Raw genomic sequence first — 27676 nt, 5'->3', positions numbered from 1 at the left:
TGGCCACTTGAGAACTGAACCTGGGCTGTAAAGCTTTGCAAACAAGCACTTTTAACCACTGAGGCATCACTCCAGCCCCAGTAATATTTTTTAAAGCAGGTAATAATTGGGCCCGGTGGGGGGGGGACATGCCTTTAATCCCAGCACTGAGGAGTTTGAGGCCAGCTTGGGCTAGAGTGAGATGCTACCACATAAAGAATACATAAAAATACTACTACAATAGATAGAAAATACAGTCACAAATCTCTGGCTGTTTTAGTAATTATTTACTCTGTACAAGAATTTTCTAGAAGACTTATCATTTGGCTATCATGAGACCACAGAACTTGGAAGCTGCTTTAGTAGGCAGCCTGTTAAGGATGTAGTGGACAAGGGAGAGCACAATCCCATGTGAGCTAGCCCACACTTAAGAATCATATGTGAAAGTTGGCCACTTTGGCTAAGACACAGATATGCTAACTAAATGGATTTCCATGCAAAGCCTGAAGGCAATCTGGGACTAAACAAAGTTGCATCACAAGGAAATTAAACCCGGAGAGCTGTCACTTAAGATCGGATCAAAATTCCACGTGTGTGGGGGGGCTCAACCCTCCTTAAAAAGAAGACTGCATGGGGTCAGTCCTCACAAGCCACCACTGCCGGCAGCAAGAAGAAACAGTTTACTCTCATGGCCTGACGTGCATGTCTGCACTTCACCTGGTGAGCAAACCAATTTCAGTGTACCGAATGAGTGGGGCCAGCACCTTGTCTGTACCACAAACAACTCTAACTTTGTGACCTGAGCCAGTGACTCAAGGACCCACAGTCACCACAGTGCACATCTAGACTAAACTAGTACAGTCATGTGCCCAGGTTTCACGCAGGACTGGGAAACAGGCTTTTGTTTTGGGTGAGTGATGTGGGTGGCGGGTGTCTACTGGTCTTGCACCCCAATGCTGGTGTTACAGGTGTGCTTAGACACGCTGGGCTTTCTGAATGGGTGCTGGGGATTGAACTCGGGCTCTCAGGCTCGCAAGGCTGAGCAGTGAGTATTCTTCGTCTCAGGGCCGGCTTGTGTGCTCTGAGATAGAAGGCAGCCTGGGCTGCTGAATGAGAGCCTAACTCCCTCCATGTCTGCAGCCTGCATAATTGTTGATTATACAGGACAGGTCACTGGTAATCCCTTGTCTACTGGTCCTTGCTGTCAACACAGAAGAGGCAGCAAGTCTTTGTTTTAGAAGAAAGGACCCAAGACCAGAATCACCCACAAATAGTTTTGTTTCAGTAATGCTACTTAAACACCAAAGACCCAACCCCTTCTTAATACTAGGTAATGAGACCACCAATATTAACATCAACCCAGAATCAAAAAACAAGGCCGATTTCTAAAAGAAAAGCAGCTGTCAAATAATTCGAACAGAGGTTGAGGAGATGGCTCAGTGGTGAAAGGATCTTGCTAGCAAAGCCTGCTGGCTAGGGTTCAAGTCCCCAGTAGTCACATAAAGCCAGATGCAGAAAGTGGTGCATGCATGCATCTAGAATTCCTTTGAGGGGAAAGGAGGGCCTGGAGAAGGGAAACTGGACACTCACTCAAGGTGAAGGTTGAAAGCTTTCACTAATATCCACACAGAACTCCATTGAACACCAGTGAGGAAGCTCGGGGTGGCAGGTGAGGAGAAGCTGTATGGGTCCGTTTCCAGAAAAACATGCAGAAACGCAGCGCACTGCAGAGTGAGAGCAGGGTGGCGACGGGGCTCAGTCGGAAGAGCGCTCGCGTATTCTGCATGAAGCCCTGATGCCCATACCCAGCACTCGAGGTGGCCCTGGGAAAAACAGCTCACCCTGGGCTTATCTTTATCTCAAAAACACGACAGCAGGACTCAACCACCCCAAGGACAAGAAAAATTTCAATGCTGCTTTCCAGACCAAGCCTTCAAGGCGCACGCCACAAGGGACTTCTCTGTGCAGCTTAACTGAGTCCAAGGAGCTTTAGCTCTTGTCATACCTTTGATACTATGAACTCATAACTGCTCCTTGCTGGCACCGAAGAGGGTTGTAAGTAAAACGAAACAGTCAACAAAATGTGACATCCACACCCTTCCTTTCCTCCTGACTCTAGCATACAAGCTCAGAGAGGAAACCTGAGGGCTGGCATCAACTAAAATCAGAAAATACCTTCATTTTGAGGTATTGTTTACCTTTTAGCGGAACACCTTAAAGAAATTGCTAATAAGTGGGCAAGGTCCAAAAATATTCATGTAAAACTAAGATTTAGGGCTGGAGTGATAGCAGTTAAGGCACTTGTCTACAAAGCCTAAGGGCCCAGGAGCCATGTAAGCCAGATGCACAAGGTGGTGCATGCATGTAGACTTCATTTGCAATGGCTAGAAGACCTGGCATGCCCATTCTTTCTGCCTCTTTCTCTCTAATAATTTTAAAACACACACTAAGATTTCAACACTTGGGTTCCTAACCCTCAAAGCTTGACTTCATCGCGTCTCCAGCTGGAGGTGCTGTCTGCCATAAGCTCCCCACAGACATGCTCCTGCTGACAAGCTTCTCCTTCAAATGAAAGCCACCACTTCACTTGAGCATCGAGGTGACCCCCACCTCCAGAAAGATTAAAACGGCCATGCATATCATGTAACATACCTACCCCCAACAAGGGGACTCGAAATCCCTTTAGGGTGTAGTGAAAATGAGGCAAGGCCGGTGCTGTGCAGATGTTCAAGCCATCCACAGGGACAAGGACAGGGTGCCCAGTTATTCCCCAGCTGTGGTGTTGGACGGCCCTGGGCTCCACTGGGACTTTAGGAAAAGGAAAAACCCATTCTATCTAAGCATAGCCCAGGAGTACTTCCTAGGTTGTGAACTCTACGCTCTGAGCCTTTCTGTTGGGACCCCGTTCTACACTTACACAGTTGACCTAATCTGCCTCCACATACCCCTCATTACCAGAGACCCAGGCGAAGGCTCCACAAGGGCACCTGAACACTGTATGTACACAGTTCTCTCCTTTAGAGACTCTTGGACTTAGATGAGGTCACATTCTAAGCCCACCAGAAAAGGAAAATGCACTGAAGAGCACCCATAGACACGTTATAAAGTTGAAAACTCCTAAGACAAACCATTGTAAGACAAAGACTGGGCGCACATATATACTTACCATAAATGTATACCCTAAGCACAATTAGAGATGGACAACTGAGTAAACAACAGTTACACTCCATGCTGACTATGGACATGCACTGTCTCAAGTCATGGGCTTACCCCTTCCTGCTTCATGAGGTGCCTCTGACTTTTCCCTGGCATGTCTAAACTGGGAGCACCACCACCCCTTCTCTAGCGGACCACTGCTGTGACATTAGGGACACCTGAACACTAGCGCTGCAGGACAATGACGGCCGCTCTGGGCATCCCAGCAGTGTGTCTGCGGATGGGCCAGACAAGGGGATGACTCAGTTCCTGGGTGGGGCAGCCCAAGATTTCATCATGTTACTGAAAACTTGTGACTTGTGCATTTCAGGAATTTTCCACATAGTATTTTCATACCACAGTTGACCACAAGCACAGACAGTGAAAACATGGATAAGGAATAACTGCTGCACTTGTCTGAAGAAACTTCCAGATCTGTCAGGGAGTGGGTGACAGGTCAGGAATGGGACTTCTTACTGTTTCCTTCATGTTGTTTGGATTTTCAACCATGTGAATATAGCACATATCTAAAGCAAACTGGTTTTGGTTCATTGCCTCAAAAAATATTTACATTTACTGAGGTAGAGTTCTTAAAAACTGGACATGCCTGCTCACATCTGGAATCCCAGCACTTGGGAGGTGAAGTCAGGAGTTCAGTACCACCCTCAGCTACACAGCAAGTTTGAGGACAGCCTGGGCTAAATGAGACTGTGTCAAAAATAAAAACATACTGTTCTGGGCTGGAGAGATGGCTCAGTGGTTAAGGTGCTTGCCTGCAAAGCCTAATGACCTGGGTTCGATTCCCCAGTACCCATGTAAAGCTAGAGGCCCTGGTGTGCCTGTTTTCTCTCTGCCTCTCACTAGTGAATAAATAAATATTAACAGATAGATTCAGCCACGTGAGTGCATGACAAGTGAGAAGTGGAAGAGGTGTGTAACCCCCAGCTCCCCTGCACGCCACAACCACACCCTGCTTTCCGTGCCGCTCCTTTGTTCTTTGCATCTGTCTTGCAAATTGAATGTCCCACAGTGTCGCAAGTACCTTTCTGGGTCTGCTTCATTCACTCAACATAACATATGGGTAATTTCCTCGCCCGCTCCTTTTCACTGCAGGAGACGTGTCCCATTGTCTGACTGGACACTAGTTTATTGACCCATTTACCAGCGGATGGATAGCTAGATGTGACTAGTTAGAGGAAACGGAAAATAAAGCCACTGAAAACATAAGCATTAAGGTAAAATGAACCCAATTCACAGATACAGTATGTACACGGTGTACCTGACCCCCACACGTTATTGTGTTCATTTGTTGAAAGAGAACAAGCATGCCAGGGCCTCTAACCACTGCAGATGATCTCCAGATGCATATGCCACCTTGTGCATCTGGCTTACATGGGTCCTTTGGCTTTGGAGGCAAGTGCCTTAACCACTAAACCATCTCTCTAGCCCCATTTTTGTATATTCACTCAATAAACATTTCCTGTGCTAATAATCGGACACAGGACATAAGTGAATTACAATTACTCACTAGGAGAGGATCAGATGGTCCTAACCAAGTAACCCAGGGCTATAGACAGGATCGGGAGTTGGGCACATTAACCACGGGTGGAGGTGGCCAGGGCCGGGGTGAGGATGAGTTGCTGAGCAAGGCAAGAGAAAGCAGACAGACGGAACAACTCCTCTACCCCACCTAGAAGGAAAGGATGGGGAAACTGAGGTAATGCCTGCCCAGTGGCTTTCAGGAGATTCTGTGACCATTATCATCTTCCTCTGGTTCGGTATTATAAAACAATGAAAACTGATTCCAGCCACACCCATCTAGCAAGTGTCAATAAAGTATGCATACCTACATCTACCCGAACATTTCTATTTTCTTAATGAGTGCAGAGTAGTATTGCATAAATGGGCCATAATTTATCTTTTCTTAGCCATGTGAATTGTTTCAACTTCTTGATAATTACAGATACATATTTCTTATTCCTAATCATCATCTCTCCAGTTTAAAAGCTGTGAGCAACAGTAAGGCTCTTCAAGACTCCTCACACCCCACCAACAATGTAAGTAAGCCAGCAGTTACTTGCCAGTCTGCAGCCCAAGTCCCTATGTTTCCATTCTGCCAAAGTGATCAGTAACCCGGATTTCCTTTTCCCCAGTGCCCAGGGGCACTGTTCACCCACCAGTGTGCTTTTGGGTCACTGTATTCTTGAGTGAACCACCCAATCAGATCACATCTTTAATGTACTTTGCCATGGAGCAAGGGTCAGGGAGAAGGTGGATCAGAGAACAACCTGGAAGGTCTGGGCTCGATGGTGAGTGTCGGGGATCACCACCATATGTGTGGCAAGACACCTGGGGTGTGGGGTTTGGGCTTAGGAGCCACCCTTCAAAGTCTGGTTACGACATGGAAGCTGGGAAGGTGGACAGGGAAGGGACTCAAGATGGTGGAGATCTCAAAAGTGAGGAACTGAGCCAGGCGAGGTGGAGGACGCCTTTAATCCCAGCACTCGGGAGGTAGAAGCTGGAGGATGGTTGTGAGTTTGAGGCTACCCTGAGACTACACAGAGAATTCCAGGTTGACCTGGTCTAGAGCCACACCCTACCTTGAAGAGGAAAAAAAAACAAAAGGTGAGGAACTGCTGATAGCATGTGTGTGTGGCTGGGCTGAGTGTGGGTGACAGACAGGAAGAAGAGAGCTGCCAGTGACGGACTAGAAAAGATTTGGGGAGAATCAACAGTACAGCTAGAGATGAACCAAAGATTTGAGGATGGGATAGCGCAATGGCACAGCACTTACCTAGTGTGCTGGTGGCCTAGGTTCAAACAGAAAGCTATGACTTACAACTTTGGGGAGTCTACTGGAAAGGGAAGCAGCTGGGTAGAGTCAAGTCTGGAACACAGGAGAGAGGACAATGTCAACAGCAACAAAAAATCCCTAAATCTGAAATACTTCTGCCCCCAAACATTTTGCGTAAAGAGATATTCAACCTGTACATAGACTAATAAATCTGAATGAATTTTTTTAAGTCAAAAATATAGGGCTGCCCCAAAACATTATAGGCCATTGCTGAGGCCCTTGGTTTCCCACCAGGAATAGATGCAAGGCCACTGAGAAATCCTGCTGGAACTGAGCTGAAAACCTCCATGTAGAGCAACTGACAGAAAGCTGGAAGATGCCATTCTACATGCAGTTCAATGGGAGAAAGAGATACCACCAGTGAAGATACTCAACAGTGGACACTGCAAACCTTATATTTGGCCAGCCAGGCCAAATGAGCCAATGGGTGCAATAGTGGCATGTCTGTGGAAATGGTGGAAATCAACTGCCCTCTAATTGGACTGGAGGCCCCCTCCATGGGAGGGAATACATCCCTGATACTGAAAACCTACAACAGGGGGTAGTCATGAGCCCTAAGGGTGTAACGTCTGCTGATGTCTGGCTAAATGTATATATTATGCTTATCAAACTGCCTAGTAAGCACTTCTCTTAATGTTCATACCCTTATATCAATGCTACTCTCACTTTGTGTAGAGAATCTTTTCTTTTCAGTGACCTTGGGACAATTCAGAAGGTATCATGGTGCTGGAAAGAAGTGATCACAGTGCTCAGTACTGCAATACTTCTATCACACCTTCCAAGGCTCATGGTCTAATGCGGAAGAGGTGGCAGAAAGAATGTAAGAGCCAAAGGAAGGGTAGGACCTTACAACGTGCTGCCTCCAGACATAAAATGGCTTGGATATCCATGACCTCACAGTGCCTGACACTACCTACACCAGACCATCATAACAGAAGGAAAAGATCATGACATCAAAATAAAAGAGAGACTGATTGAAATAGGGAGGGGATATGATGGAGAATGGAATTTCAAAGGGGAAAGTGGGGGGAGGTTGGGTATTACCATGGGATATTTTTTATAATCACGGAATTGGTTAATAAAAATTGAGAAAAAAAATATAGGGCTGGGGAAATGGCTTAGCGGTTAAGGCATCTGCCTGCGAAGTCTTAGGACTCCAGTTCAGTTCCCCAGGACCCACATAAGCCAGATGCACAAGGAGCACATGTGTCTAGAGTTCATTTGCAGTGGCTGGAGGACCTGGTGCACCCATTCTCTTTCTCTATATCTGTCCCCACCCCTCCCTCTCTCTCTCAAATACATTTTTAAAAACCTTTTTAAAAATTTTATTTATTTGGCAGAGAAAGAGGGAGAGAATGGGTGTGCCAAGGCCTCCAAATGCATGCATGCCCTTGGGCATTTGGCTAACATGGGTCCTGGAGAATCGAACCAGGGTCATTGGGCTTTGCAGGCAAACGCCTGAATTGCTAAGCCATCCCTCCAGCACCCCCCCCAAAAAAACTTAAAAAATGTATTCCTTATAAAAATAAATGAGCTAAGTAAGACTACATAGATCTCAACAGTGCCTTTAAAAACTTTCAGTTAAAATATGAGCATGGGGGCTGGAGAGATGGCTTAGTGGTTAAGCGCTTGCCTGTGAAGCCTAAGGACCCCGGTTCGAGGCTCGGTTCCCCAGGTCCCACGTTAGCCAGATGCACAAGGGGGCGCACGCGTCTGGAGTTCGTTTGCAGAGGCTGGAAGCCCTGGCGCGCCCATTCTCTCTCTCCCTCTATCTGTCTTTCTCTCTGTGTCTGTCGCTCTCAAATACATAAATTAAAAAAAAAATATGAGCATGGGAGCACAGGGGCGCAAGCGTCTGGAGGTCACCTGCAGAGGCTAGGGCCTGGGCACGCCCATCCTCTCTCTCTCCTCTCTGCCAAATAAATAAAAACCTCAGCTCGGGGCCAGAGCCTCTTTGGAGGGCGACCTCAAGCTCTTTGGTCCCCAGGTAAACAAACTCCTCTCCTTTCACTCATACTGGCCTTGGAGTGATCTTTCCAGAGAATTTCTGCAAAACTGTTAACCCAGAATTAATAAAAAATAAAGACCACCAACCAAAATATGAGCCTGGCTGTGGATATGGCTCGTTGGGAAAAAGCACTTCCTATGCAAGCGTGACGACCTGAGTTCCAACTCCTGCAACCCACACGAAGCCAGCTGCAGCAGTGACCTCCAGTCCTAGCACTCGCCCATGGGAGGTAGAGACAGAATGCCCAGAACTAGCAGACCAGCCAGACACTCCGCCGCAACAAGGTGGCCTCTGACCTCCATGGCACACGTGCACCCTCACTCACACACATAGCACAAAGATAATAAAAATTAGCATATTTCTTCAGCAAATCAAGGTTACCATTTTTGCTTGGATTCAAGTTTTATATCAGGATAAACCTGACTAACGCTTTCTCCCACTTCTAGTGGTCGCTGTAAAAAGATGCTGCTGCTGGGGTTGTCAGAGGCACAGAACATGACTGGCATAAGCAATGCCCTGGGTTCTGGCCACAGCATGGGGCGGGGGGAGGAGGGCAGACAGGGCTGCAGACATGTGATGACTGCTTCTTACACTCTCATGCACCTGCCAAGACCACGTAACTGTGACGCCCATCCCCAACCTGCCTAATCCTGTCTCACTCAATTTCACTCCCCCTCATCTTCCAGGGGTGGGTCCCATCTCTGAAACTTCCCTGGTTTCCATAATTTTTGTCTATACACAGCATCTAGGATTCAAGAAGGAAAACGCTGGAAGGAATATATACACCATTGTCCTTTCCATGCAACCTTTTTTTTTTTTTTTGCGGGGGGAGGGGGAGGTTTGGTTTCACTCTAGCCCAGGCTGACCTGAAATTCACTATGTAGACTCAGGGTGGCCTCGAACTCATGATGATCCTACTTCAGTGCTGGGATTAAAGGCATGTACCACCATGCTCGGCTCCTTTTGTCCTTTTTAATTAAAAAGCAACCTAGGTTTGGAGGTGTAACTGAGTTGGTAGAGTGCTTGTTAGCATGCCTGAGGTTCTGGGTCCAGTCCCCAGAACCCCATAAACCTGCACAGTGGTGCCTGTCAGTAATCTCAGTGTTTAGAGGTAGCGGGAGGAGAACCTGGAGTTCAAGGCACTGTCTTCTATGAAGCAAGTCTGAGGACAGTCTGGGCTACCAAAACAAACAAACAAACAAAAGCCACTGGAAAAGATTTCTTTCACTACTTTATTAATGGACTAGTAATGTACTGAAGGGTTTTCTTTGTTTTGTTTTTTGACTAGCCCAGGCTGACCTATGTAGTCCCAGGCTGGCCTCGAACTTGTAATGATACTCCTACCTCTGTACCCTGAGTGCTGGGATTAAAGGCGTATGCCACCATGCCTGGCTAGAAAAATATTTATTTACTTATTTACTTATTTGAGAGAGAATGTGCACACCCAGGCCTCCAGCCATTGCAAACAAACTCCAGATACATGTGCATCTGGCTTTCATGGGTAGTGGGGAATTGAACCTGGGTACTTAGGCTTTTCAGGCAAGCGCCTTCACTGCTTAGCTATCTCTCCAGCCCCTAGAAAATTTTTAATGTTGAAGACCTACATAGAATTCTTCTAATACTCATCTTCAAATCAAAAGACAAAAGAAATCATTCCTCCTAAAGATAATCGCTATTAAGAAACCTACTGGGGGCTGGAGAGATGGCTTAGTGGTTAAGGCACTTGCCTGCAAAGCCTAACAACCCAGGTTCAGTTCCCCAGTATCCAGGTAAAGCCAGATGCACAAGGTAGCACATGCATCTGGAGTTTGTCTGCAGTAGCTAGAGGCCCTGGCAAGCCCATTCTCTCCACCTCTCTCTCTTTCTCTCTAAAGTAAATGAATAAATAAATATTATTTAAAAAAAAGAAATTTTCAGCAACTTTAAGAAGTGAATAAGAAAACATAATTAAATATAATCAAATCCTGCCTGGGCTACATGAGCCCTATCTCAATCTATGAAACCAACCATGATGGCTTATCTTCAATGGGTTGTTCTAGCCCTACACATGTAAGGTTTTTTCCAATTGTCCAAGCCATTCTATGAAGTACTTCTGGTAGGCAACAACCATCACACCAGAAGAAAATCAGGGCTGGGGCTGGACAGAAGGCTCAGCAGTTAAAGGTGCTTCCTTGCAAAGCCTGACAACCCAGGTTCAAGTTCCCAGTACCCATGTAAAGTCAATTGTACACAGTGGCACCATGTGAGTTTGTTTGCAGTGGCAGGAGGCCCTCGCATTCCCACTCTTTCTGTTTCTCTCAAATAAACAAAACATTAAAAAAGAAAGAAAAGCCGGCATGGTAGCACACACCTTTAATGCCAGCACTTAGGAGGCAGAGGTAGGAGGATTGCCAAGAGTTCGAGGTCACCCTGAGACTATATAGTGAATTCCAGGTCAGCGAGAGCTAGAGTGAGACCCTACCTCGAAAAATAAAAAAACAAAAGAGAGAGAGAGAGAGAGAAACAGAGAAAAGAAAAAGAAAAAGAAAAAACATCAGGACTAGTGTCTCGGGCCCCCGGGGCATGGTCTAGAAGTGTCGGGCGTCCTGTGTGAGAGGCCGAGCTGAGGGCGGCGGGGCGGGCTCCGCTACCGCATTGCTGCTGGCAGGTTTCAGTGAAGGAACAACTTGGCTTTGGGGGCAAGGTTCCGAGGGTTCCCCTTGTCTCTGAACCACTCTGGGCCTAACCTTACCTGGGGTCTATGTCTGTCCACTAATCCTGTTAAAAAAAAAAATTGTGCTTCCTTATAACTTGAGGTGACTCCCTTAAAGTCACATTCCTATGCTTTGGCACAAAGCATAGACACGTTCTGAAAAAAGTCCTGCAGTCGTCCTGGATCTGAAATTGTCCCATCTGTGAGCTGAACGGCCAGGAACTCTTAAGTACACGACTAGCCCTTTATTTCCCTTGCTAACCTCATTGTAATATGGAAAATAGTTTTCTGGCTGTTCCAGGTTTCAAAGTAACATCAACATGCAGACAGAATTGTGTTAACTAAAAAGTTACAAATCCAGGGCTGCAGAGACCTCTCCTCAGTTAAAGGAATTTACTTGCAAAGCCTGAGTGCCTGGGTCTGGTTCCTCAGCACTCCTGTGAAGCTAGAGGCACATACACCTGCAGTTTGTCTGCAGTAGCAGAAGACCCTGGCATGCCCATTCTCACTCTCCCTCTTTTTCTCGCTCAAATAAATATTTTCTTTTAAGAAAAAAAAAGTTACCAAGCTCGTCTGGCCCTTGCGTGTGGAAGCACATTTTCCTATAAAAATGACAAACAACTGTGGTATTCTTGGGCACATCACCTGGCAGCAGAATCACCATGCTAGAATGACACAGAGCCAAACACCACCGAAAACCCAAAGCTGGGATTTCTGAGGCACCAAAGACACGACTCCCCTTCACCTTCTGCACCTATGTGAAGAGACAAGAAGCCTCCAGGGATCTTGGGGACAGGGAAGGACTCGGGGCTTGAGATGAGCAAGGAGACACGGGGTGGGTCTGGAGCAGGCAACAGGGCAGGAAGGCAGCCCGGAGATGGCGGAACCCAACATCAAGCCAACGCAAGAGGAGACCGGAGATGGCAGGCAGTGGAAGTGGGGCCATCTGGCAAGGACGGAACCAGCGCAGGGACGTGGGCAGTGTTCTTGAGAAGCGCCCGCAGCTCAGTACTGCACACCCAAAGCAGACTGTGGTAGCTGCCTGTCTCAGCTCTAGCCCAGCAGCCAAAGCCTCGCTTCCTGAACATCCCAGAGATAAACAGGAAACGCTTGGGGAGAAACCCTCTTCCTCAGTCTCCAAAACAGCAGCGGCCCTGCAGGCATTGCACCAGGCCGTCTGGATGTCAGTAAACATCTTAGTCACCGTTAAACTCCCAGCTCTAGCCAGTTACTGCTTACATCTCCAGACTTTTCCTCCGTCCCTGGCCTTCAGGACATTGTGATCTGTTAAGAAAAACCACAGAGACACAACCCACGAGGTCATCCCAGGCCCCTGATGCCACAGTGGACACGGACAGCCTACTGCTGGCCAAAATGAGCTCACAGGCAATCAATGGGCAAGGAAAGGGACATCGCAGCAGAAGGAACTGAAACCGCTGAGACCAGGTGTGACTGCGGTGGGCATCGGGAGGCGACGAGCAGCCGTGTCTATGAACTAGCCAGAGGAGGCAGGGTGGGGGGTGTGAAGCCCACAGGGTCCACACGCTGAGCTCCAGTATCCTCTACGAGCGGAGGGGTCCCCAGGACCTACCGGTCATTGCTCTAGAATCTTCAGTCAGCCCTCTGCAGCCCTGGTTCCAAGTCCCGGGGTTCTGCACCCAAGCAATCACAGAATGCAAACAGCGACCACCTTTACTGCTTCAACAAGTACATACACTGCTTTCTTGTTATGATTCCCCAAGCAACACGGCACAACGACCCCTGACGCAACATTTCATTATAGGAGGTGTTTTACATCACCCGAAGACAAATCCAAACATGCAGGGAAATGCTCATACACCAAAGGGACCCAGTCATGCTTGGATGCTGGAATGGGGGAGGCGGGGCAGAGGCAGTGGCAGCAGGGCTGGAGCCAGCCCCCATACCAAGGGGCGCTGACTCCATTCCCGCCAGAGGGGACTGCTTTTCTGGAGACCCTCTACTGGGTCTCTCGGCTACGAAACCTTAAAGACTTTTGAACAAGGCCAGTGATCTGCTTACTGGGGCTCAACGTGTTCGCCTTACTGCTTTGTGTGATCAACGTGACTGCACACTGTGTGTTCTAGATGTAGAGCAGACACACAAACCACTCCACGAGTCGCTCGCTCATCCATGCTTATTACTGCTGCACTATTCGCAATCACTGAGAAACGGAACCAGCCCGATGCCCATCCACAGGGGACTTTTATTCAAGCTAGAAAGGAAAACTGGAATTATGACATTTGCAGGAAACCAGACAGAACTAGAAATCATTATGTTAAAGGAAATGAGCCAGAGCCTATTACTTTGCATGCTAAATACCTAATTGAAAACCATGCAGGGTGGTGTTGGTAGAAAACAGATAGAAAGGCATCTTTGCTAAGTGATCCACATGTATATTGAGAGTCGGGGCTAGAGAGGTGGCTCAGTGGTTAAAGGCACTTACTTGCAAAGCCTAATGGTGTAGGTTCAATTCCCCAGTACCCATATGAAGTCAATATGGCACATGTATCTGGAGTCCATTTGCAGTGTCAAGAGCCCTGGTGCCCACTCATTCTGCTCTTTCACTCCCCGTCTCCTTGCAAATAATATTTTTAAAAAATCAAAATAGTCATGAGACAGCAGCTTTGGAACAGCCAGACTTTTAACCTGCACAAACAGTAACCTCTCAGCCCAGTGAGCACAGCTAGAACCCCACCTCTACCTCAGAGTCACCTCGGTGGTGGCGGCTGGACACCCCCCCCCCAGGAAGCACCTTAGAAATAGCTCCACCCCAGGAACCTGTCAGTCCCAAGCCAGAGCATCAAGGACGCCTCCCAGTGAGTCCTTGGCCAGTGCTGGCCTGTCATTGTCACCACCCCACCTTCACCTTAGTCACGATTACCAAAACCATCAGGAGTAGGAGAGGTACAGCTAGTGCTCTTGAAACGTCAGCATCACTTTTACAAAGCTTTTATGTCCTTACATTAAAAGAGTTGGGACTAGCCAAGCATGATGGTGCACACTTTTATTTTAATCTTAGCCCGGGTACAGCTAGGGAGGCTGAGGTAGAAGGATTGCCATGAGTTTGAGGCCAGCCTAGAGCTATGAAGTAAGTTCTAGGCCAGCCTGAGCTGGAGTAAGACCCCGCCTAGGAAAAAAAAAAGTCAGGACTTTTATAAAACTACATATAGCAAACTATTAATAAAACACCCAATAAAATAATAAGTTACAGGCTAGAGAGATGGTTCAGCAATTAAGGCACTTGCCTGCAAAGCCAAAAGACCCAGGTTCAATTCCTCAGGACCATGTAAGCCAGATACACATAGTAGTGCATGTGTCTGAAGTTCATTTGCAGTGGCTGGAGACCCTGGGCATGCCCATTCTTTCTCTCTCCCCCTCTCCCAGTCTCTTTCTCAAATAAACAAACAAATAAATGTAAGATACATTTAAAAATAAGTTATATAAAACAGCAGTAAATATAATGAAGTATAACAATTTTTATAAAAATTTGAAATCATATTTGACATTTTTGATTTAAGTAAAATATATGAAGGACATCAATGTTTGTGGCCCAATGCGATCAGCAGTGATTAGACATTTCTGGCACAAAGCAGTAACAAGCAGCTCTGAATGTAAGTCTTCTAAACCTTGGACTTACATCTGATGCAAACACAGAAGCAAATGGGAATCGCCTTTCAACAACTGACCAGCAGCGGTTCCTGAGTGGGGGTGGGCACGCCGAGGCTGGAGCACAGGTCTCAGGTATACTGCGGCACACAGCCAGCACGGCTAGCCTCATTTAAGTAGAGTGCCCTAACCGTGATCCATCACAAGCTCTTAACCCAAAGGACAGGGAAAATTGACTGCTATTCATTTCCAGGGTAATATGATTTTGGCAGAGAGTCAACATCCTCACAGCTAGAAGATGAGTTTGAGGAGGTCAAATCTAGTATCTTCCACAGTTACATTAAGCAACTCATCCTCATAACAGCAGTGCACACCACACAGCAGAAGAAAAACACAACCAACTAGCAAAAAAAGTATAAACCAAACATTTTCACACCTTCAGACAGCAGTCAACGCCAGGATAAAGAAGGCAGATAGAAAAAAAAAGAGTGCTGGAGAGATGGCCTAGCAGTTAAGGCAGTTGCCTGTGAAGCCTAAGGACCCAGGTTCAATTCTCAAGGTCCCATGTAAGCCAGATGCACAAAGTGGCACATGCATCTGGAGTTCATTTGCAGTAGCCAGAGACCCTGGCACACCCATTTCTTTCTCTCTCTCTTCCTGCCGCCCCGCCCTTATCTCTGTATCAAATAAAGATAGATAAAAATTTTTTTAAAGAAAAAAAGAAACTTGATATTAATTCACAAATTTTGTAAAGACTGAGGAGGAAATTATACTTCATACATTTGATGAACATGGGTAGAAACCAGGTTGGTTGTAAAAACTCTATTTATCTATATGTAAATACACACTGCAAGTGGGAGACTTACAAAGGGCCACATGTGACTCTAGGCATGGTGGCTACAAGCCGAGAAACATCCACTCCCTATCATTTCACTTTTAAGCACAAGACAACACCCTTGTGCTCATGTTTGGGTTTTATGAAGGCCCACCACTGACTTTCATTCTCCCGTGGTCTTTTCTTTCCTTCACCGACATCTCTGTACTTGTCAAGAAGAGGAGACTGAAAAATAGCAGGTACTACCAAGCACGTGCCTGGTATGGGAGAAGGCAGAGAGAAGACCGTGGCCTTCCCTTCGAGGGCTGACACAGCCAGGGAGCACTAAGACACTCTAAGCGGCCCTAGTCTTCCAGCACTCCTGGAACCAGGCGCACACGTGCTCCTCTACTCACCATTGTAGACTCTTCCACAGACTTGTTTTCCCCGACTTCAGCATCAGGAGGGACAGCACACATGGGACCCGCCTTCCCTGAACATAAACCCTAAACCCACAAAGGTACCCAGTGCGACCAAGTCCCCCGCGCAAGCAACGGGGCAGCTACGTAGACCCCAGGTGTGACTAGTGCTTTCAATGCTGGCTACTCACTGGAACCATCTGGAAGGTATCAAACTGCCTGTGTGTGTTCCCAGCTGGGCCAACTAATTGGCATGAGGAACAGGTGTGCGGGGATCCAGCACCCCAGGAGATTCCAACATAAGGCCCCACGTTAAGACTTATGCCCCATGTGCAACACTCCTTTGACACAATGACTTCTTTCCAGAAGTTATTTCCATCCACAGATTAGGTCAATTAGAAATACCTTTTACTGGGCTGCAGAGATTGCTCAGCAGCTATGGAACTTGCCTGCAAAGCCTGACAACCTGGATTCGATTCCCAAGTACCTATGTAAAACGAGATGCACGAAGTGCCACATGCATTTGGAGTTTGTTTGCAGTGGCTAGAGGCCCTGATGCATCCATTCTATCTGTCTCCTATTTCTCTGTGTTTGCAAGTAAATAATTAAAATATTAAAAGTTACCAGGTGAGCTGGGCATGGTGGTGCATACCTTTAATCCCAGGCAGAGGTAGAAGGATCACCATGAGTTCGAGGCTGTTCTGAGAATACATAGTGAATTCCAGGTCAGCCTGAGCTAGAGTGAGATCTTACCTTGAAAAAAAAAAAAAAAAAGGTACCAGGTGTGGTGGCACATACCTTTAATCCCAGCACTCAGAAGGCAGAGGTAGGAGGATTGCTATGAGTTCAAGACCAGCCTAAGACTACATAGTGGATTCCAGATCAGCTTAGGCTAAAGAAAGACCCTAACTCAAAAAACCTAAAAAGGAGCTGGGTGTGATAGTGCACACCTTTAATCCCAGCACTTGGGAAAAGGCAAAAGCAGGAGGATTGCAGTGAGTTCAAGGCCACCCTGAGACTACATAGTAAATTCCAGGTTAGCCTAGGCTAGAGAGAAACCCTACCTTGAACCCCCCCCCAAAAAAAAGAAAGAAAAAAGAGTGGGCATTGGAGAGATGGCTCAGCTGTTAAAGCACCACTTGCCTGTGAAGCCTAAGGACCCAGGTATGATTCCCCAGGACCCACATAAGCCAGATGCATAAGGTGGCACATGCATCTAGAGTTTGTATGCAGTGGCTGGAAGCCCTAATGCACCCACTCTCTCTGTCTCTCAAATTAAAAAAAAAAAAAAAAAAGCCGGGCGTGGTGGCGCACGCCTTTAATCCCAGCACTTGGGAGGCAGAGGTAGGAGGATTGCCATGAGTTCAAGGCCACCCTGAGACTACAGAGTTAATTCCAGGTCAGCCTGTACCAGAGTGAGACCCTACCTCAAAAAAAAAAACAACAAAAATAACCTAAAAAATAAAGACTTTATTGAGACATTGGTGGGCTCAAGACTTAAGATGGTGATGGGTTAAAACGGCCCCTTACTGGTGCTGTGGCTCAAGGACAGGAACCACTACAGATGGCTGCATTTTGGACAATGCCAGTGTGGGAAAGCTACCCCAGCCTGGAACCCTTCCCAATCCACCCTCTTACAGGTGGTCATTGGGCCATGTCCTGAGCCAGGTAGCCATTCTGCCTGTATCCAGTTCAAGCTGGCTAGTAGACTGTCCTACTCCGGGTGCTGGGTGGAAGACACAGACCTTTGAAGACGGCTGGCCACGAGCCCATCTTCTCTGCTCCCGGCACTGCCTCCAGCCTCACATCACACAGTCTCACTCTACTGAGTGTTGACTGTGCGCACAGTGAGAACCTGAGCACACGTCTCTGACTCACCACGGCCACCTTGCCAATGTATCGTCCCCTCTCCCTTGGGCATAAGGAAAAGTACGGTGCTCTGCCCCTTCCACAGACAATCTCATATATTCACCCTAATGTCTGCAGCAGGTGCAGCAGAGCTGGAACTGCTCAGGTGCATGCACATGAGCCCAGCCCCTCCGGGACGCTGCACCCAGGTGTGCTGACTTCTTCCGAATTCAGCACAGGACCCCAAATAAAAGGCCTAGCTGAAAAATAAATAAATAAATAAAAGGCCTGGCTGCTCCCAAGGTTTGTTGTGGGCTTTTTCCTCTGTTCTGGTTCCTGAGCTGTTCATCTCTCCACATGTGAGGTTTGTGCCACTGGGCTGGTTTTGGCCTTTCCACCTGGCTGCCTCTACCAGGGTGGGGAGGATGTGCATGGGCCTTAAACCCTGCTGTTCCTGCTTCCTAGGTCCACAGACTCTCCCTCACCCCCTCCTGACTTCTGAATAAGTGCAGTGATTTCATAACCATCCTTCTCAGTGCGGTATATCCAATTCTTTGGTTAAAAGCAGACACAGGTTGGGCGTGGTGATGCACGCCTTTAATCCCAGCACTCGAGAAGCAGAGGTAGGAGGATTGTCGTGAGTTTGAGGCCACCCTGGGTTACAGTGAGACCCTGCCTCAAAAAAAAAAAAAAAAAAAAAAAAAAAAAAAAGGCAGACATGAACTTGGGTTTGGGGTTTGTTTTTGAATCCCCCAAATAAGATGACAAACACACTGGATCACATCTGAATAAGGTCCTGGGAAGGCAGAATATGGGTCTCCAATTTACTCTCCCATCCCCATTGCATAACACCGATGTTGAGATTTTGGGACTTAAGGAACCACTCTTTTTCTTTTTTTTAGATACAATCTCACTATATGTAGCCTTAGCTACCATGGAATTTGCTATGAAGACCAGGTAGTTTCGAACTCACATGGATCCCCCTGCCTGTTTCCTGAAGGCCAGGATGATAGGTATGAACCACCACACCCACCCAGCTTCAAATCCCATTTAATAACACCGATCCCATAGACTAGCAATTCTGCTTTCTGAGGCAACAGTAAAGACTGTTACTTTCCTCAAAACAAGGGCCTATTCATGGCCCCTTCTTACCATACAAAACATCTTCATTAAATAAATATTCCTGGTGGTGCATGCCTTTAATTCCAGCACTCTTGGGAGGCAGAGATAGAAGGATCTCCTGAGTTCGAGACCACCCTGAGACTACATAGTAAATTCTAGATCAGACTGGGCTAGAGTGAGACCTTACCTTGAAGAACCACAAATAAATAAACAGTCCTTCCAATAATTGAGGATATTGTTCACTGCTTGGCTCATTCTAATTACAACTGGAAGTATGGGTGCGGGGGGCTCACACCTTTAATCCTGGCACTCAGGAGGCTGAAGTGGGAGGATTCAAGATCACCTGGGCTACAAAGTGAATCCCAGGCCAGTTTCGGCTACAGCGAGACCAAGAGCACGCTGACCTCACTGATCACGTGATGCCCTCCCTCCCACTGAAAACTTTCTCCTGTGAGGGTCATCATCCTTTTCCATTTGCAGTTCCCTCCATTGTTGCTTCCAGAGCTCAGTAAGGATGGAAATAGAGAGATCCCCGATGTGTTCACAGGGCTGTGGAGATAGCTTAGGCATTCAAGTGCTTGTCTCAAACCCAAGGCCCAAGTCCCATCTCCAGAACAAATAGGAACATGCTGAGCATGGTGGCGTGTGTCTGTACTCCAGTGCAGCCCAAGTGATGAGCTCCAGGCCAATAAGAGACCCTGTTTCAGACAAAAAGTGGTTGCTGTGCTTGCGGATGACAGCTGAGGTTGTCCTCTGGCCTCCACACACTGCAGCTGTGGACCTCCTACACACACACACACACACACACACACACTTTTTTAAAAAAGAATTTAAGTCTGTGTCTATTGTCATTATTGGTGAAAAGAATTCAGGCTCTTAGAAGGAATGGCTGTCTTCAGGGCTAGCTAGGAACAATGCATACATTTTGACCTCAGAGGAAGCCCCTGGAACAGGCTTGCCAAAAAGCCATGGGAGCCGCTGAACAGAACTCCTGGTATCAGCATTTAGGGCCATTTGAGGGAGGGGGAAAAAAAGGTAAATACAGCAATGGATTCTAATCCATTGGTGAAAATCATTATTCATACACCTATACAGCTCTCAATTAAAACAAACAACAACAACAAAAGCTAAGCTTAATTTTACTACAGAGTGTCTCTGAGTAAATAAGAGCAGAAAGTCCCCATGAGGCAAACCCTACACTTACCACTGCTGTGGCAGGAATAAGGTGGATGTTCAGCAAACATGATGAGATGTAGGATATCTGTATAAGCTCCAAATACTTCCCACAAGACACTTACTGACTATAACAGGCAAACAGCAATTTACAGTGAGGAAATCCTGCCTTGACTAGTGACCAGGGGTTCAGACTTGGCATCCCCAGGAGTGACTCATATTCCTGCCAGGTCCCTTCTGATAAGATGCACTGGCAAGGGCTGAGAGATGGTTTAGCATTTAAAGTGCTTGCCTGATGAAGCCTAAGGACCCAGGTTCAATTCTCCAGGTCCCATGCAAGCCAGATGCACAGGGTGGTGCGTGCACCTAGAGTTGGTCTGCAGTGGTGGCTAGAGGCCCTGGCACACCCATTCCTTTTCTACTGCCACCCCTCGTCTCTAACAAATTAAAAAAAAAAAAAAAAAGATGCCCTGAGAAGGTCCACATCACTTCTGTGGCATCCACCAAAAACAAATAATGACAGCCAGTCCCAAGGAAGCATGAGACAAGTCCAGTTACAGGAAATTAATTATATCAAATAAGCAGCCATCTTCAGGAGCTGACACTAGGAAAGGCAAGGATGGAAACTGTCAAAACAGATTCAGAGGTTGTTGAGTGCAAAAATCACATCCTAGACTAGGAACATTCATGGGACAACTGCTCAACCTTGGGTATAGTCAGGTTTCCTAATTGTTCTAGGCCAATGTTAACATCCAAATTTCTATAACTGCTGTGATAGCATAAAATGCTAATAGTCAGAAAGCTAAGTAATGGGTAAATGAAAATTCAACACCATATTTGCAGCTTTTTCTATAAGTCTAAAATAACTTCAAAATGGGGGAGGGATGTAAATTATAGCCCATGTGGCAATAAACACTGTCATCAAGGGAACTAGGAAACTGAGGGAACAAGGGAAGCTGAAGTAGAAGGATCATGAGTTCAAGACCAGCCCAAGATAGACTGAGATCCTATCTCCAAATATATATAGATGGTTCAGAGAGAAAATAGCTACTATGCACCATACCATAGAAAGCACATGATAGTCAGGCGTGGTGGCACAGACCTTTAATCCCAGCACTTGGGAGGCAGAGGTAAAAGGATTGCTGTGAGTTTGAGGCCACATAGTGAATTCCAGGTCAGCCTGGGCCAGAGTGAAACCCTACCTCAAACAAAACAAAACAACAACAAAAAAAAAAACCCACAAAAAAAAAAGAAAAATGATGATGAAGAAGAAGAAAATACATAATCTCATGTAACTAAATCTTCAATAGACCCTGTGTGATGAGTGCCATGTCAAAGGAAGCAGTTACTTTCTTACAAAGATACACTATTAGTAGGTAGTGGTACCAGCATCTAAACTCGTCAGTCAGGCTCTGAAATCCTAGCTCTGCTCCTCCCAAGTCAGGGAGAACAGAGCCACACCCACCTGAGGAAGAACTTGACAAGCTATAAACTTCAAGTGGACAAGCCTGAGTGCAGCTAGACAACACACACTCTGCACCTTCTCATAAGCCTAAAGGTCCTTCGTGTGAGGCGCTTCCCACAAAGTAGCCAGTGAGAAAATCACCACAGTGATTGTAGAGTACACTGAAATCCTCAAGCTCTGAACAAGCACAGAACTTACTGTTGTAACGGTACTGGCTCATGTGATTGCAGAATGCTTGAGCTATGAGAAGAGTGATCTCAGGTCTTGTGCAGGGGATTTTCACTTGAGGCTCCTAGAGGACCATGCAGAGCAATCTACCTGAAGGTGCACAGAAATACGAATATGAGGAAGGGCTGACGGTGTGGAGAAGAGCACCAGGTCAAAGTCAACTTTATGGCTGAGAGTACAGAGGCCTCAAAAGTGAAAGGCGTCCTGTGGTTAGGAATGACTGCAGGGCAGGAACGTGGACTTGAACTCACATGCACTCGTGACTAACACACAGCCCCCATCTGTGTGCTCACATGAAGACAGAAAAGGAACTGCTCCACAGGGAGACTCCAGAGACCTCTGTAGGTACCTCATTATGGACCACAGAAGGCCTCTGTCATGACAGACAGACACAGGACTTGCCTTTAAGAGCCCTTACTGAGAAAGCACACGGACACCACCACAGGGAAAAAAAATCATGCCAGCTTGGCAAGCAGGCCACTTTTTCTGTTGCTATCATTTGTTGTTTTAGAAGCAGAGTCTCACTGTAGTCCAGGCTGCCTCCTACCTGATTCTCCTGAGTACTGGGACTCAAGGCGTGCACTGTCACGCTACAAATTTTAAATTATAACTTTAACAAATATTATCTGTTAAAAGTTTAAAATTGGTGCCAGGAGTGGTGGTGCATGCCTTGAATCCCAGAACTCGGGAGGCAGAGGTAGGAGGATCGTCGTGAGTTCGAGGCCACCCTGAGACTCCATAGTGCCTTCCAAGTCAGCCTGGGCTAGAGTTACACCCTAACACAAAAAACCAAAAAAAAAAAAAAAAAAAAAAAAAAAAAAGTTTAAAATTGACCTAATGTCAGACTACAGCATATTACTAAAAGAATTAAAGGCCAATTTTTTTAAATGCTGGAGAGATGGCTCACATGCTTGCTCGCAAAGCCTGATGGCCCAGGATCAATCCTCAGTACCCACATAAAGCCAGATGCACAAAGTACTGCATGTGCTGGAGTTTGTTTGCAGTGTCAAGAAACTGGTGTTCCCAATCTCAGTCTCATTTCTCTCTCTCTCTCTCTCTGCCTTTGCAAATAAATAAAAGAAAATATTTTTTAAAAATTAAAAGCCTTGAAAATGGATAAGTAAGTTAGTGTAAGTTAGAAGATGCACAGATACTGAGGCACTGAATCACCAGCAGGGTAGAACTGCATTTTCAACACCAAAGACACAACTACTGAACATTCAGCTGATACATGCATGGCACTCTACTCAAAATACTTCTTTTAGTAAAGAATTTTTGTTGGGGGCAGGGATTGGGAATTGAGGAGAGGAAGAAAGGTTGAAAACAAGGAAACAAAAAAAACCATTTGAAACGAGAAGGAATGGATGATTTTTGACATAAATCGGCACTGTTATCGCTGTTTCAATGCTGAACAGACCCGCGGCTTCTCATCAGTAAGACCCACACACCCTGAAATCAGGTTTTAACTTTTGCCAGTGGGGTACGCTCTAGCTAAGCTTTTCTCCAACCCACGTAAAAACAGCCATACTAACAGCAACAGGAAGGTAGTGACTGCAAAAGTACTTAGATTATTCCAAAATTTTTCTATACATGCATATATTTAAATTGTGACAGTTACAGAATTAGGTAGCCTTCATAGTTCACTGGCTGGAACTTTAAGTACTGAAAACAGTGAGAGTTCATCATGTGATCCAGTAAACTTGGGTGTTTCTAGAAGTAACTTTTGGCCAGACAGCAGTAAACAATTATGCCCTCCTGAGACCTTTAGCCAAATTTTCAATCCTCTATGTAAGTATGGGACATTCTTAAACCTGAAAGGACTGGGGGGTGCTTGTCACCTCACACAGAGCTTTCTAGATCCCTACAACAGTATACTTGGAGGTCACTTAAGCTCATATAACTCAAAGAGGGAGTTAAGTCTAAGAAAGAGCGATCTATTTATTCGTAGAAGAGATATTTTCTATGCCTGCTAGGTGGGTCCTAAAGCCCCCATGGACAGCGTGGACTCCTCCCGTAGGGGTGGGCTGCTAAGGGAGGGTTGCTGTGGGAACATTCAAGAAGACCCATGCAGTTTTAGAGGAGCAAGAAGAGATGCTGTCAAAGGCCATACCTAAGGGATTGAGAAGCTAGCCACAAGAAGGGTGTGGTGTCTCACACTAATGGACATCACTGGAAAAAGCCTGGGAAACAAATGAGTGAATCTTTGGAACATTGAAAGGCTTTTCCTTGGCCCACGTGTGCCTTGTGAAGATGGTGCTACAAGGCTGTCCAAGAAGCACAGCCAGGAAGCCACATGACCCAGGCTGACCTCAAGGATGATGGGAACATAATGCCTTATGAAAGAAAGCGGCAGTTCAACCCGTACCTTAGGAAATGCTCCCTGGGCCAGGCGTGGTGGTGCACACCTTTAATCCTAGCACTTGGGAGGCAGAGGTAGGAGGATCACTGAGTTTGAGGACACCCTGAGACTACAGAGTGAATTTCAGGTTAGCCTGAGCTTGAGAACCTACCTTGAAAAACCAAAAGAAAAGGAAAAAGAAAGAAAGAAAATGCTCCCTGTCCACAGAAACATAATCCTAACAGAATTGACGGCTGCTCTGATGGAAGCAGAGAGAGAAATGACAATGGCTACAAAGAAGGAGTCACCAGGTGACTCTGGATGTGAACGTGGAAGTTGATGTCCAAGCCCATCATGGGGCAGGCTTAGCAGCAGGCCTGAGCTACACAGAGGCTGAAGCATGTCATGAAAGTAGCTGGGTTTTAGACACTGGGATTCAGCAGGATCCAAAGCCAGAAACACAGATTAGGATGCTGTCAACACTCACAAGACAAGTCACGGCAGCAGCGTTAGAACCCTGATGTGTGCCCTGGCAACTGAGAAAGCCCAGAGGGTAGAAGTGCTTTCTGGAAAGAGGTGACAATGACATGCCACACGGCTATGAGGTGAATGCGACCGAGCACGGACTGTGCCTGATGGTCTCAGCAGGCATGAGTGTGAGCAAGTGGGCGCAGCACCTCGTTGGAAGTAAAACTCAAGGGCACAGCTGAGTATGGGAGGGGGAGGTGAGGAGAGGAAAAGGCGTAGCTGGCCAAAGCTCCTAACTTAAAGGGAAGAATCTCGGACCGACACAAAGGGGGATAGTGTACCTACCAGCGAGGGGCAGGAAGTGGGGCTCCCAGGCGACCCAGCACTGCTCTCTCTCTCACTCAACATTCATTTACCAGCTCTTCCCCCACCCCCACTGTGGCTTTTCTTTTCTCTTTTCTCAGAAGGCGCAGTGAGCAAAAGAGAAGACGAAATCTAATCTGATGTTCTCATTCCAAACAAGATTTCAATTCCTTAGGAGCCAATGCCAATGTCCTCTCTGATGAGTGGACACTTCCTGTATGCTGGTGACACACCTATGTCCAGCTCAGAGAGCTCTGTGTCCCCGTTCTCAAGCAAATGGGTCAATGAATGCCACACTTCATCCCACCAGCACCAGCTCTTACTCAGAGCACCATCTTCTTTACTTTTTAAAAAATACTTTTTAAAATTTATTTAATTGAGAGAGAAAAATAGGCAGAGAGAGAGAAAGGGGGGGGGGAGAGAATGGGCGTTCCAGGGCCTCCAGCCACTGCAAATGAATTCCAGGCACCTGCGCCCCATTGTGCAGCTGGCTTATGTGGGACCTGGGGAATTGAACCTGGATCCTTTGGCTTTGCAGGCAAGTGCTTGAACTTCTAAGTCATCTCTTCAGCCCTCATCTTATTTTCTAGATCACATATGTATCAGATGTGCAGGAAGTTGTATTTTTTGGAAAAACAGAAAAGCCTTCAAGTGTTAGTTATAGTACACATAATAAGAAATGAGAAGTGGGGCTGAGGGCGCAGCTCTGTGGTAGAGCCCCTGACTAGAATGAGGGAGACCCCAAGAACTGCCAGAGAAAAAGGAAAAAAAGAAAAAGAAGAAGAGGGAGGGAAAGGAAGATTTGGACCACTAGATAATTAAAGATGCCTCCTCTTCACTTGGGAGGCAGAGGCAGGAGGATTGCTGTGGCTTCAAGGCCACCCTGAGACTACAGAGTGAATTCCAGGTGAGCCTGGGCTAGAGTGAGACCCTACCTTGAAAGACAAAAAAAAAAAAAAAAAAAAAAAAAGTTGCCTCCCTTTATGTGTTTAGGGAATCCAATTCATGCATCAAGTAAAGATCTGCAAAGATACACCACACCACACCAGGCTCTGAAAGAACTGCTGGTAGTGTGGTGTGGTACAGCGGGTGATCCCACGGTGGTCCCTCAGTGCTCCCTAAGAACAGCAGTGTGGTGGTACAGCGGGTGATCCCATGGTAGTCCCTAAGAACCACCCAATTTAATAAGCGCCAACCTAAATCATGATGATTAAAAATACTCGCCCATGCAGCCAGGCGTAGTGGTGCATGCCTTTAGTCCCAGCACTCAGGAGGCAGAGGTAGGATGAACGCTGTTGAGTTTGAGGCCATCCTGAGACTCCATAGTGAATTCCAAGTCAGCCTGGGCTAGAGTGAAACAAAACCCTCCATGTGCGGCAACTCCTTTTCTCAGGTGACCATCTACTAGACCAAACACATCAAGACACTGCTATATAACGTGGGACCCCCTACACTAAAGGTCAGTCATACATTTGCATGGTAACAAGGCAACATATTAGCTTCACGAGGAGCTCAAATCAATAGTATAAATGAATGGAAGGACTTAACAAATATATTTGGCACTTAATGTAACTTTTCAAACCAATTCTTAAGTATACTTTGCACAGCTATACAAAGGATAAAGTTCAAAGATCCAGAATATGCTGATTGCAAACCAATTCCTAAGTACGCTTTGCACAGGTTCACAAAGACTAATGCCATAAGGTTAAGGCAGAATCCATGAAGTGAAAGTGTCACTCAAAGTAATACAAGCTGGTATCATGATCCTCATGCTATGAGACAGAAAGAGCACCAAGCCCGTGACATGAAGGCCTGTGACTACCTCAGCCTGGATCTCACCAAAGTTCTTCACGTCACAGAGTAGAGAGATTGAGATTATATAGGCAGATACAGTATGGACTCTTCCTGGATCCCAACCAAACAGAAAAGAGTTTGCTACAGCATCGGAATACAGTCATGGGGAAAATCACTGATTTTACGACGTGTAATAATGGGCGCCTTTGAAACTCTTTGTCGGGTGGAAATAGGTGCTTATCGCTTTAAAAGAAAGCAGACCCATCTTGGCCCGACTCTCCCAGCCTTGGTGCTACAGAGCTTTGAAAGGATGCGGCTCCTTGTTGTTCTACAAACACGAACTCACAGGAGAACCGCAAGCTGCGTGCACCGAGCAAGCCACGCAGCGACCAGCAGCACTCCATACCTACCCATCTCTACTCTTCCCTACTTCCCCATGGGCCACCGGGCTAGCAGTGGCACCCAGATGCCAGGGATCTGTTTCCTTGGCTGTGAACACTCCCACGGTAGGGTGTGCAAGGGAAGGAAGTTAGTCACAGAACGAGATGAGATGCGTAAAGGAAGTGAGGTGCAGGGACGCCAAGGTCACACTTGTAACTACTGACAGAGCCGCAGTCGGAGCCCACACTCGGTGGCCCCTGCAGCGCTCCTCCAGGCCCTGCGTAGCTGTCACTCACTGACCTTCCCATGCTCCTTCCTCATGTGGGAGAGGTACACATCCCTCTGCGTGAACAGGCGGTCACACTCCCAACACGTCCACCCGAGACTGGCCATCTTCTTGGATTCCACAGACTTTTTCGAGGGAGATGGAGACTTCTTTTCCGATTTCTCTTTCCCATTCACGGGCCTGGCATCCTCCTTGCTGTGGTTCGCAGAATTCTGAGTGGCAGGCTTAATGCTCAAAGGCAAGTTTATACCCAATTTTGGAGGCCCTTCAATACTTTTCAACGTTCCATGCATAGACTGCGTTTTAAAAAGAAAAGAAATGCCTATCATGAATCACACCACTGAAAGGAAGTGCGAGCAGCCTGTCTCAATACTCCACAGACTAGAACTTAATAGAACTTTATATTCTTTCAGGCATACTTCCCAATAGACATGGAAGAAAACCCAAACTAAAACAGACACTTCCGAGATGGTAAGAGACGCAGCCAGGCATGGTGGCGCACGCCTGCCTTCCCAGCACTCAACAGGCAGAGGCAGGATCACTGCAAGTTCCAGGCCAGCCTGGGCTACATAGTGGGACACTGTCTTAACAAATCAAGAAGCAACAACAAAAGCCCCAAAAT

At 46.7% G+C, this 27676-nt stretch overlaps 1 protein-coding gene across 16 annotated transcripts in view; it reads right to left on the bottom strand.

Moving 5' to 3' along the window:
* The window catches only part of Znf532 (zinc finger protein 532), a 133191-nt gene that overhangs the window by 4884 nt on the left and 100631 nt on the right, over positions 1–27676 (bottom strand). For 15 of the 16 annotated variants that reach the window (XM_045134644.1, XM_045134631.1, XM_045134637.1 and 12 more), the window contains one exon: positions 27069–27350. The exons of the other annotated variant lie outside the window; for it this stretch is intronic. In XM_045134644.1, the coding sequence (XP_044990579.1) occupies positions 27069–27350 (282 nt within the window). The remainder of the gene's footprint in view (positions 1–27068; positions 27351–27676) is intronic. 16 annotated transcript variants of the gene reach the window in all.

The sequence above is a fragment of the Jaculus jaculus genome, chromosome 15 (assembly GCF_020740685.1).
Source record: "Jaculus jaculus isolate mJacJac1 chromosome 15, mJacJac1.mat.Y.cur, whole genome shotgun sequence".
In the NCBI taxonomy this organism is placed as follows: Eukaryota; Metazoa; Chordata; class Mammalia; order Rodentia; family Dipodidae; genus Jaculus; species Jaculus jaculus.
This window is presented reverse-complemented; position numbering and strand designations above follow the sequence as displayed.